The sequence below is a fragment of the Engystomops pustulosus genome, chromosome 1, assembly GCF_040894005.1.
Source record: "Engystomops pustulosus chromosome 1, aEngPut4.maternal, whole genome shotgun sequence".
NCBI classification, from domain to species: domain Eukaryota; kingdom Metazoa; phylum Chordata; class Amphibia; order Anura; family Leptodactylidae; genus Engystomops; species Engystomops pustulosus.
Genome location: NC_092411.1, coordinates 202,362,314 through 202,375,763, shown reverse-complemented (window position 1 = coordinate 202,375,763; position 13,450 = coordinate 202,362,314). Strand labels below are relative to the sequence as shown.

Genomic DNA, 13,450 nt, shown 5'->3' with positions numbered 1-13,450 from the left:
AAATGTGCAAGACTTGTGCCCCTGTTCTATCATCAAGGACAGTCCACATACCCAGCACACAACAGGAGTATAAAATCCTGGCACATTCTCCTGCACATACTCCATTGTCGTATACAGGATACTGTGCATGAAGTGTCACAAAAATAATATATACTTGGGGAAACTCAACAAAAACTACATAGCAGGATTAATTCTCATGGCACACCATAAGCAAGGAGATGGATACACCTGTGGGAAAACACTTCTCTGGACCAGGCCACAGCGAGAAGGATTTAAATACTCCCAATACTTAAAGGTGACTTTATGGATAGCAGAGAAAGGAAAACCCAGGAGTTCAAGCTGATGATGACCTTCCAGTCACTGACACAAGGCCTCAATATTCCACCTGGGTTTGTGTCTCATTACATGGACTCACCTCAAACCCCACAAAAGACTGACTCCAGACCCCTGCTATCCTAGGCCATCCCACTCCATGGCCCTTCTCTGTGTAACATAACCTCCAGTTTTATTACCCCAGCTTATCTTAATTGTGTCTCACCATATGTACTAACTATCTTAGTGTAACATCTCTCAAATATTGTATTTCTCTCTGTACTTTATTTGTATCCTTGGCTGATGAAGCGGCCTGTGTGCCCTGAAAGCTTGCAACAGATATCATTTTTCTGGTTAACCTATAAAGGTATCATTCCTTAAGCACTTTTTTCGTTTTTACACAAAAGTATTTACATCAGATTTATGATTTTTCCTGGCTAACACAGTACTTCTACAATTTTCTCAACATACTATTGCACAGCCTGTAACGATACCCATAAATACCCCTAGACATTGACAGGGGATATCTAAAGCATGTAGTATGCTCCAACTATATTCTAGAAGGCTGTTTACAAGCAACAAGTTGAACTACTTTATTACCAAGGTCGTAATACTCATATATGGAAATATCAGCTGGCTGGAGGAGTCCTATTTCAGACATTTTATGAATCCCAAATCCAATTTCAGAGTCTTCATTATTAGGAACCTGGAAAATAATACACATATAATGTACGTAAGGCATGAGAAAAAAGTTAATTGATGGAGAAGATAAAACGCTACCTTTGGCAGGTATAGCACAACTGTCCCATTAGATCCAGAGGTCTTTGTTTCAAACTTCATAATGTAATTTTCTTTCTCATCTGTTAACTTGGAAAAGAAAAGCAGTTGCTAATGAGTCAGGTCCATATAAGTCAGATGCCAGATACAGTAAATAGTTCTACTTTAAAAGAATTTTCCATTCCAACCCACAAATAATCATTTTTTTTAAAGTTTTTTCGTTAACAAGTTATGGAATCTCATGTGGGGACAGTACAGTATATAATACAAAACTGCTGATGGACTCTCAGTAGATGCCTGCATTTTAATGTGCAGTACATATAACCCACCCTAGATGTATCAGATAAACTAATCCCCTGTCCTGTGTATAGGACAGCCTAGAAACATCTTTACATGTCCACAGTGATGGATTTATGGGGCATTGTTTATTTTTATTGGTTCTTATCATCCCACATAATGTGCTAACCTTACACACAATTGACTGATATATAAGCATCTTGTATTTTTGATCCTTAGAACAAACAATCTACCTGCTTTAGATCTTGAATGTTTGGTACAAAGCCTGAAAGCATAGTTATTTCAATAATTGTCATGGTAGCAGGTAAATCGCCTTGATACCTGTGTTCATAAAAACAGATGGGACAACTTTTTATTCTCGAGTCACTTTCAAAGGAGCATAAAACAGGCACAAATCCTACCTTAACCGTGGGTCTGATGATCCAACATGACATCATCATAATGATGCAGTTAAACAAACATTTGAGTGTAATTAAGTGTAATTGAGTGTAATCATTATGAGAAAGCAATACAGAAGCATTGTTTAAACGGTTAATTATTGTTGGTTTCATGCATTTCACATGTCCATGTGGGACGGTGATATAGTAATGTTATTAGGATCATGCAGCAAAGAAAAGATTTGATTAAAACAAGCTTCCCTATTTACATCAGTATCTTTGGACAACAATTTATTTTATTTCATTTATTTAATTGTCACATTTAGAATATGCAGGACAAAAATACCTTGTTCGTATGTGGAGAATATATGTTTCACGTTTTGTTTCTGTTGTGAAAAAAATTCAGTAAGTGTGATAACCAAACTGAGATATATTTTAAAAAGGTAGGAAAAACTCACTTTTGCACACCATTATTATGTATATACTGTATAATCTACATGCAAAGCTACTTTTATTTTTCATCAAATGAAATTCAAATTCTTCAAAGCTTCCATTGTTTTGTTTTTAACCTCCTTTCTACTCTGTACTTGGCACTCTATCAGAACAAAGAGCATGCAAGTTGATAAAGTTTTGGCAATGTCTATATCTGCGTCACCCTGTGTCCATGATTGCATCTATGGAGGCCCTGATTGTGTGCTTTTCTTGAACTTTGTCAGTGTGGACATGGGTTTAGGTTTGATGGCTGTGTTGATTGATGAACACCCCACCAAGCTGTCTACTGCAATTATGCTCTGACTCACCTATGTTAATCCACTGTTATTGACAGGTTCTCTCTCTACTCACTTTATTGCCCTACTCCCCGGTTTTGTCCAGAGCTCAGACCCAATCACTGTTTGGTCTATGGATGCTGAAGCCTTGAGAAAAGATTTTCCCACCAGACCAAAGTTATCAAGGAAAACCTCAGTGCCAAGTGCTAATTGTGAGAGTTGCAATCTTTTGAATGAGTATCTAAAATGATTTTGCCAGTATCTGCGTCTGTTGGGGATATTTCTGTATCTGGACATGCCTTTATTTATTCTGGTTGTGTAACTAATTTCATTTATTTACCATTTATTTACCCATTTGTGGTAAACAGAGCCACTCTATAAAGTGGCTAAAAATATCAATTAGTATTATTAGAATTAGACTAGTAATACAAGTTGTTGCTTATAGATTTATAGATTTATTAATTCATTAGTATTAAATTGCGTTTATGTTACTTTGATAAGTTCATGAGTTTATTAGATCTGATGAATCAAATGATCAGTTGATTTCTTATACTTCATTGTTAATAACCTTTGGTTAATTATATATCTATTTGATCAGTTAATTTGTTATGATTGTCAAAATAAGCTTCAGTTCATTATATTTACCTGATCTTTCATATGATGAATTAATTTACTATATTTGATCATGTAAAAAGTTCATTATATTATGTTTATATGGACGGCCATATGATCAATTGATTTGTTATACTTGATCATACACAAGCTTCAGTTCATTAGTTTTATCTAAGTGTCCATATATATAGCCCTGATGAAGCCGGTTGTACAGGTGAAACATGTTGGGGGGCTTTATGTGATGATTTTTAAATTTAGCTTTAATCCTCTATGTTAGTATATCCATCAAGCTAGTGAGCTAGTCTTCCTGCGTGATAGTCAGTTAGTGTTACAGAATACTTATCTAGTTAGTAAGCTAGCCTTCTTCTAGTAGTCAGTGTTATGGATTTATGTAGGCACTTTAGTACACTTATACGCCAATAGGTTAACTCCTTAGGGAACTCACTACAGCAGAAGACTCAATTTAGACTTGTTGTCACAAGTGGATGGCATCATAGTTGACTTAGCCATCACTAGAGTCCAACTCGCAGAATGTAAGACACTGTCCCTAATATGACTATCAATCTTCTGCCTTTTGACACTAAATATAATCCTTATCTTGCAGAAGAGACTATAACACATCTGCCAGGGATACGAGCTAATACTCGTTCCTGCCACTGAGTGCCACTGAGCTCTCAAAATAAAACTACCAGCGTCCACTTTAATGTGATAGCACTGGGAAAAATTATTGGCTACTCTCGAGAAACTGACTACAGAGACGTTACTTGTTGTTGTACTATAGACATTTTAACCTTTTAACACCGAAGATACTTTTCACCTTCATGACATGGCCCATTTTTTCAAATCTGCCCTGTGTCACTATAAGTGGTTATAACTTTTGAACATATTCAAGTGATTTTGAAATTGTTTTCTCGTGACACATTGTAATTCTCGATTTTCGAAATTCAAATTGTTCTACTTTTTCCACGCATAACAGCAAAAAAACCTAATAACCAACATTTACAGAATGTCTACTTTATGTGGACATGGTTTTTTATGCATACTCTCATTTTTGTAGGAGATTATGGGGCTTTGAACTTTAGGTGCAATTTTTCACATTTTCCTAAAAAACGCAAAATCGTGCTTTTGAGCGACCTGATCAGGTTTCAAGTACCTTTGACGGGCCTAAATAAAAGTATGGTTTTACCATACTTACCATTATATAAACTACGCCCCTCAAAGTACATAAAACAACTTTTATGAAGTTTGTTAACCCTTTAATTGTTTTACAAGGGTTAAAACTAAATCGGATGCAATTTTGAAATTAAATTTTTTTGGCTGAATTAATTTGTTTTTCATTAAATGTACACATTATCAGTGGAAAAAATACCAAAATGCTCTATAAAGTTTGATATCCAATCTTTCCCGAGTATAACAATCCACCCTATGTGGTGGTAAACTGCTGTATGTGCACACACCAGTTAGTAAAGTTTTTGTGATAAAAAGAATTAATTAAATAAAGTAAAAGTCCCCTAAACACAAACATTCCCTATACACATCTAATAAAGAAAAAAAAAACAACATCACAAAATCCCCACATATTTGGTATCGCCGCATTTGTAACAAACTGGACAATAAGTCAGAAACATTATTTCCGGTGCACACTTTTTTGTGAATTTTTTTCCGGTGCCAGAAGCTTGACGTAATAAAACTGTAAAATGGGGGAACGCACCTCCCGCCATGCAGTACTATTATGTCAAATGTAGAGAAGGGGTTAAAGCCACCCTTTTGTAGGCTATAAAATTTAGATTTTTCCATTAGTGGGGCCATGTGTGGGCAATTTTTTTGCGGGATGAGATGTATTTTCCAGTTATACCATTTTGCGGTTACCTATTGGTAAAAACATATTAACTTTTTTGGAACATGGAGTAGAAAAGCATCAATTATGTTATTGATATTTGACTTTTTTTTTTTTGTGTTCACCGTATAGCCTAATAAAGACTTATTTTTATTATATGGGTCAATACGATTATGGGGATACCACACTTAGATATTTGTTCTCGCATGTTACTAAATTTCTCAAAATACCGAATGTGCAAAAACCTCAACTCGGGTTATACACAAGTCAATAAAAAAAAATAAACGTAATACTCACGATCCTCGGCACGGCTCCTGGCGGCTCCTCTTCTTTCTTCTCTATTTCTTCTCTTTCTTCTATAGCCGGAAGAGCCGCATCCATGCAATCTGCTGGCCGGCGCACACTATGACTATCATCTGATTGCTTGTTCATGATAATAACCTGCAATACTGTATTGTATTGCAGGGTGTTATCTGATTCCGCCTATCCACATGCACAGATGGGATCTTACAGGCACTGCCTGTGGACAGCCCTTGGGTCCTGATGTACTCTACTCCAGGTCCTGCCTGGCATACAATTTAGCTATAATCCTTACAGGCTATAGTAAATATAGTGAGCTGGTGTGTAACCACCCTGCTCCCCACCCCTCACTGAGAGAGGAAAAAGACTGTTGTACAAGGCATGATAAATGACCCCTTATTTACGTAAAAGGAACTACCCCAAAGCTTACCATGTTGTTTCATATCTGCTTTTAATGTAAACCCATTGCATTGTTGTTCTTCATTCAGTAAGGCTTGGTAAAGTGTCATTACCTAAGATTTAAACACACAAATACAAGTTTCTTATAAAGTAACTAAACCCTTGAAGATATATTTTTATTTCACAAATCAATAGAGCAGGTGATAATAGTAAACTTTGTTATATAATTCATTAAATGGAAAGCAGCTTCTTTCTGTCTGAAAGCATTGAAAGCTGCACCCAGGCAGATAAGAAGAGTAATGGTTAAAGAGGACACGTAACCCCCAAAAAAGACCCCCACCAAACATGCCCCCCACAATCCTATCCTCAGCCCCTTTCCATATATGTTAAATTTATTTTAATTTATGTTGTGAAAGTTGTTTCTAAAAGATCTGACCTCTATCAAATATCCACTGCGCTGGCAGCCGGGTATATTCATGAGGGGCCGACACTTTTTTGGGGGTGACAGGTCCTCTTTAACTCTTTCTATGTAGCAAAAAAGATCCAACAGCTCCAGCACCACTTTTAGAATTAAAAAATATTCTTAATTTTATTGAATCTAAAAAGTTGTAAAACAGTTAAAATCCATAGTAGAGCCTCAATAGTGCAAATTAGTTGGTGCATTTCCACACATTGCTGCCAGCCAACTTTCGACACTACAAGCCATAGATTGTAGACTCCTGCTGTACACTATATAGTTAAAAGGTTGCTTTAGTAAATGTGGTTCCTTATGGCTCCTATTTTTGCTGCAGTTTTTACTTTTTTTTTATAAGGGGGAAAAGACTATGGGGGTCATTTACTAAGGGCCCGATTCGCGTTTTCCCGACGTGTTACCCGAATATTTCCGATTTGCGCCGCTTGTACATGAATTGCCCCGGGTTTTTGGCGCACGCGATCGGATTGTGGCGCATCGGGGCCGGCATGCGCGCGACAGAAATCGGGGGGGGGGCGTGGCCGAACGAAAACCCGACGTATTCGGAAAAACCGCCGCATTTAAAAACCGAAAATGTGTCGCTTGGGGAGCGCTCACCTTCACCTTCTATGGGATGGTGCATTCCGGGGCGTTAAGATTATTTTCGGCGCTGCAGCGCCACCTGGTGGACGGCGGAGGAACTACCATCTTAAATCCCAGCCGGACCCGAATCCTGTGCAGAGAACGCGCCGCTGGATCGCGAATGGGCCGGGTAAGTAAATGTGCCCCTATATATGGGTATGCCACTTTTTATGTGTTTTATAATCAATGGAGCAGATTTATCAATCAGTCTGAAAGTCAGAATATTTCCAGTTGCCCATGGGAACCATTCACAGCTCAGCTTTCATTTTACTAGTGCTCATGAATATTTTAAAGGGGAGCTGTGATTGGTTTCCATGGGCAACTAGAAATATTCTGACTTTCAGACTGCTTGATAAATCTGCCCCAATGTGTTTAAAAAAAACAGGTTACATTCTAATTAAAATCTGCGTACATCGCTGTTATTGTGTTTTTGGGGATTATGCACTGGTAACATTTGTGCAAATATTTAATATAACCATTATTTTTTTGTGTGGTAAGTACAAAAAAATCTAACTTACTGTTATGGTGCCTTTTCCAGTTCCTGTCACCTCAATAGTGAGATTTTTATTTGCTGGAATCTAGGAGAAATTAAGGAATTATTTATATCTTAAAATTAAATGTTAGCATATAAGTATTGCTATAGTCCTCTTAAAGGGATTGGCCACCTTCCTAATAAAAATGTAAAATTATACCCTCTAAATTATAAACTAACTTTTAATCCCCAGTCCTATTATCAGGTGGTAGTGGTACTCACTCATCTTCTTTTTTGAGTATCTGATCCCTTGGGATTTCTTTGCCCCACATCCCTCGCGGGGTGGGAACAGCAGCCACCATCCTCTTCTTTGCGCATGTGCAGTATTTCATAGCTGTGCCTTTGCTCACTTAGCAGAGACAGAACTGTGAACACTCACAGCACAGGACTGGCTATGTCATGGGAGTGCAGCATCAACACAAGAAGACAGAAGATGAAGAAGACACCTCGAATCGCCCAGGAGGATCTCTGGATAATTCCATTGGATGGTAAGTTGCAATATTTGTTTTCCTGCCTCAAAGCCCCAGTCCAGAACTTTATTTAGCGTGGCCAACCCCTTTTATTATATTATAATATATATAAATTACACTCTACATGCACACGATAAAAACAACCTCATTTCTGTCTTTTGTATGACACATGAGCTGACCGCCCATGCAAGAAACATAGAGCAGATGCTATTTCTGCCCAGCATGGACAGTGTTCTTCTATTGTCCTCAGTGTGTGAGCAGAGCTCACCTGTTAATGACAGACAGGCTGCAAACATAGGATCGTGTTCCCTTGTTTGCAGCCCACAAAGTGCACACATGTTCATGAGACCTTCTGTAAAGGTCTTAGTTTCATTCATCAAAATTAAATTTATAATTAAAAAGGAGACATTTTATATGGAAAGCATGAACTTATTGCAGTATGCGTCAAGTGATTATATTTTTAGCTATTTTTACTCATTACTAATTACAACTTTTAATCTCTGTCTGGCCTTGAGTACAGTGTTGCATGAAGTCATATGGTAGTTTATGACTTTGTACTTGTTCCTAGAACTAAAACACATATTTTGTATAAAAGTACAGAGTTTAAGTTTCACTGTTTACCTTATTTGTTCGTTCCAAATATGCATCATTATTTTGGATTTTGTACTGCAATGGTTTATCCCTTCCTTCAACAACAAGTTGGACATCTAAACTTACAGTTTCTTGGGTACTTGTATCTATTTGGTATTGTGCTAGGGCTTGTAGTGCAATTGCAGTGGCCTGTAACATAAAACATTCAATTGCGTTTGAATGAATTAAAACATTTGCACATAATGCAATTTGTGCCCCTACATTTACAGAAAATAGGGTTTTAGAGTTTCTCACCTCAGCACAAGCCATAAATATAGTGATAACTAAAATTAAAGGTCAGACATACTTTTTTTCCTATATGTTTTGCAGGAGATCAGCTTTTCTGCCTAGCCTCCTATATAAAACTTACCATCCTGTAGATCATTTTAAAAAAACTGCAAGGCCTAAAAAAGGTTTTCCCAGGAAACAAGCTAGGCCCTATCCACAGAATAGAGCCTAACTTGCCGATTAGTGGGGGTCTCATCACTGAGGTACCTCCATCAGACGCTGGTCACTTCCCGAGATGAGTGGGACCAGACGGCCATGCATGTCCGTGCTGCCCCATTTATCTCTATGGACAGAGGTACCTCGGACCCCATTGTACCCCCCATTCTTGTGATCTGTGGGGGTCTCATTACTGTGACCACCACCGATCAGCAACTTAAGCCCTGTGGATAGGACCTAACTTGTTTCGTAAGAAAACCCTCTGACAGTCTACCCAATGAACAGTTCTACTCCCGAAGGCAGAACATTAAAGGTGTATTCCATATACGCTAATATGTAATTAGTTGTTATTTAAAATTTTGCTCCCCTTAGCAGGAAAATGCTGATGACATAGACTGTAATGAAGAATTAAAATGCTACTGGCCCTTTAATCAGTACTTTAATTTCCTCTGCGCGGTCCGCTGCAGAGCATACACAGGACAAAATATGGCCGCTGGTCACATGTCCACATCACATGTCCTGCACCTTCCTGGACAGGTCATGTGATCACCACTATGTTTGGCTGTAGTTGGTTGGTTGCAGTGCAGCCAGTATGGCCAGTGTTTTGGTGGGAGCAGAGCATAAGAGGGAGGAGGAGTTACTGAGAACTAAAGGATCTTGGGACCTGTAGTTTCCAGTGGCAGCCATCTTGGTGATAACTTTAGAGAGGCCATAAAATTTTGTGAATCATAAAATCAAAATATTTAAGCTCCATTTTGTGACTAATGACATTGAGTTTTGTTACATTCATTTATTTATAACAACATGTGTTTCTGTATCAGACGTTCATATTCCCGGAATACCCCTTTAAGTCTTTGAATTTTATAGGTGTCCCTCTGGAAGACATCACATAAGTAGAATGCAAGTAAGTATCCCCCTCATTTTAAGACAACTTCCCTGAAAGATTTGTCTGTATCCCACTCCTGCGTGGGGCCCCTTGTTCTCTGGAGCTGCACACAATTTGTTAGGTTGCTTTATGATTAAATCTACCCCTGCATACAGAGTGTGAATGCTGTGACTTATACCTTAATGCTAATAATAAAGCACATAAGCCAACGGTAGCCATAGATTTCATGCTATGGTCTGCAGAAAAACCTGTGTTTAAAAACTGCTAACTATTGCAGAAAAACTGTGTGGACAATGTTATCTTTTATTTACTTGAATGACCTATTTCTCTGTTTACCTGCTTTTAGACTACTGGACTTTGCTGCCTAGAATTTTACATCAAAATGTCTTTTTTAAATAGTATTCTTGTGCCTTATATGGGGCTTCCATATGGCACACAATAGGAGCAGTAAGCTTCATTTGAATATTTATACTGTAATAAATAAGCAAAACTGTGGAAAAATGTAAACATTTTCTTTTTTTCCATTTGTAAAGCAAATACATTTTAGCAAATAATTTTATGCAAAAATGCGTACATTTGTGACTATCTTATGTACAGTATAATGCTTTGCTTATCCCCATAATTGCTGTAATAACAAAAAACTAATTTCACCATATTTATCATTACTGTTCCGAATATGGGGGTTGGTATATCTCAGCTTGTAAGCCAGAAGACTGGTGTATTAGCCCTGAAATGGGCGCAATCCCTGTTGCTTGGCAACTTATTCACCCTTTATGCCACCTCTATGCCAAGTGGGCTTGGAGGGGCTTGATGGGGGTCGTGTAAAGTGGCAGAATGGGAAGTGATGCAGGCAATAGCATAATTCTGCACCAAACAGTACCGGTCAGAGAAGTATCACGTCCCACATCAGCTGCTAGATATATCAGGAGGCTAGATTGTGAAAACTGAAAACTTTCATGATATTAACCATTTATAATTTGCTAAAAATGTTTTTGGGTCATAGTAAACTTGATGATAAAGAGATTAAGAACAAAGCTTGCTGTTGTGCATTACCTGTGTTGACCTGTATCCTCCCCCAAAACTTCTTACATTCACCAGCCATTCCGCAATTTTATGGGCTTCTTCAAATTTTTGGAGTTTTAGCTTTTGAAGAAGGGCATAACCAGTGGCCTCCACCGTAAACAAAGCTTTTTGTGAATTCTCAACTGGCCAGAAAGTCCTATCTTTAGAAACAAAAAAGAAGTGTATTAATGCTCTGTTCACATATGGCATATAGATTTATAACGTAAGCCATGACACTGTCAGCAAATTTGCATCCAATTTTAGCACTAGTTGGGAACACAAGAATTTCAATGCAGGCTGCACTATTCTTACCCTAAAATATGATGGAACTGCTAAGTCGACAAAAGGGCCTCAAAGGGATATTTCACACCTCTGAAGTTGTTTCATTAATTTTTTTGCATCACAACCAGGTCAGGCCAGAAAGAAACGAGATATAATGATCTGTGTATTTAATCATTACTGGTCTTGGCTAAAAATAACTGAACTGTCATTATGAAATGGCTTTAACTAAAATGTTCAGTCTCTCAGAATTTAGAAAATAACCTTTATTTTAAGCATTTAGAAATAGAAAAGGCACTGGGTATAAAAATCTCCCCACTAGGGGTCTAGCTTTTCCATATATCTACTGAAAACAGTGCTCGCTGCTTATCTGACTCGACTACCTATTGGCTTCGCTGTAAAGTATCTCAGGTGTAGTTTGCATTCCAAGGAAATATAGAATACATGGGAGTAATGATGATAGGCTCCATTGTTCTTATGGGACAGCCAGGATGCTAGCTTTTTCATCATTCAGCACTGCACTCCCCACAACATGCCCTCTCGCCCAGTGTCGGACTGGAATGCCTAGGGCTCCCCAATAACATTTGATCTTGGGGCCCACCACTGTAAAGCTACATGTACATTTTGTTATATAAACTATCCATATAATTATAGGAATATATAGGATGGCTGTATGCTGAGTATCTGTATGAAGAAATGTGAGCGTAAATCACTTTTGATCCATGGCATAGGGACCCACCTAGCTCAGGGGCCCAAAGGTGGATCCCCCTGTTCAGCTGTGGTTCAGTCCGAGCCTGCTCTCGCCCATTAGTAAGAAGAGACAGCAGCATGTAACTGCGCATGGATATTACTGGATGGAGGTGGCACTGTTTTGGGTAATAGGTAATTTTATAGACGTACAGCTGATAATTTTTTTCTCTCCTCCCCTTTTATTTTTCCTTTTGATTTAGTAGCTCCTTTCTCTAGTGATATATACACACGGATCAGACTGGATGTCTGGATGTCAGTATACATACATTTATCTGGGATTATAGATGTATCATGCATGTACGGTATATAAAATATATATGTAATGTTTATAAATTGAAATGTTTGTTAATTAATGTAAAAAATAATCCAAATAAAAATATAATCGTAAAAAAGAGACAGCAGCATGTAACTGCACACGGATACTACTGGATGGACGTGGCACTGTTTTGGGTATTAGGTAACTATATAGACATACAGCTGATCATACAACTGTAAGGTGAAGAGCAAAGCGCTTGACATATTACCTCTTACTAACAGGAATCCAATACATAACCCTTAATAACCCCTAGTTACAAACGGACCTCTGGATATTGGTAATTTATTGTGCTTTAGTCCTAGGCTAGAATGATCAGCTGTAATAGTTATCAAAAGTGTCTGCAATGAAGCTTTAGTGTTATTCCTGATTCTTACGGCAACCCAATATTTTTAAAATCCAATTGTCAGAGAGACCAAAAGAGTTCTGGCTGGGATTACAATGATAAAATATACAGTTCCGACTTACATACAAATTCATCTTAAGAACAAACCTAAAGACCCTATCTTGTATGTAACCCGGGGACTGCCTGTATCCATCTAATTATAGCTACAAATTTTCTAAAAATATTCAATTTACAAGGCTAGACTATGCTATATAATGGTATAATGACTATTGACCTATATGGCTTCTTCAGGAGGCATTTTTGCAGTTTCAGGGCACCCCACATATATGCACAAAAACCTATTAGTGTATGATGTTTATATAGGTACTATCTTAGTGGCCGTACTTTGACACATAAACATTGACAAATTCACAACATTTTCTTCGAAAATGGTTTAAGTTTAAAGGGAGCAATTATATATCATACTTAAGGTGTATGGGCACGCACAGAGAATACTGCAGAAGTGCCATATCTACCAATGCCACCTACAGGTACCTATAATGGCTTTAAGAGCATCAGAATATATGACAAGATAATCTATTTGATTCCTTCACCTCTTATATGTGATCTATATGTGATTCTGCCTAATTGACAGCTGTAGATCAAACAATCCCTTGAGTTTTTCTAATAATTTTGCTTCTGATACCTTATAAAGAATGGCTGGAGCATTATAAAAGCTCTGTCACTTCCTGTGTCACTCCTTCTTCCTCATAGATTGTAAGCTCTTGCAAGCAGGATCCTCATTCTTATTGTTTTATATTATTATTCGGTAATTACTTATTAATGGGGTACATATACAGACTGCATAAGACAATTATTAATTGGATAACAGGGAGCAATGTTATATATTGGCATCTAGAGACCCAGTTTTCTGCAAGGTTTAGTTTTTGTTTCTTAGGTTTTTGTGTTTGGCTGTGCTTCTGAAGTG

General features: G+C 37.7%; 1 protein-coding gene across 4 annotated transcripts in view; it reads right to left on the bottom strand.

Annotated features, from left to right (window-relative positions):
- LOC140070990 (complement C3-like) overlaps positions 1–13,450 on the bottom strand; it is a 101,866-nt gene that overhangs the window by 14,772 nt on the left and 73,644 nt on the right. The window contains exons 29-36 of one of the 4 annotated variants that reach the window (XM_072118174.1): positions 10,787–10,956; positions 8,395–8,553; positions 7,290–7,349; positions 5,710–5,791; positions 2,110–2,149; positions 1,620–1,707; positions 1,093–1,179; positions 913–1,018 (exon numbers count right to left, since the gene is read on the bottom strand). In XM_072118174.1, coding sequence (XP_071974275.1) covers positions 913–1,018; positions 1,093–1,179; positions 1,620–1,707; positions 2,110–2,149; positions 5,710–5,791; positions 7,290–7,349; positions 8,395–8,553; positions 10,787–10,956 — 792 coding nt within the window. Of the gene's footprint in view, positions 1–912; positions 1,019–1,092; positions 1,180–1,619; positions 1,708–2,109; positions 2,150–5,709; positions 5,792–7,289; positions 7,350–7,525; positions 7,772–8,394; positions 8,554–10,786; positions 10,957–13,450 lie in introns of those variants that run through there. The other 3 variants (XM_072118182.1, XR_011849027.1, XM_072118195.1) reach the window with 3 other exon arrangements.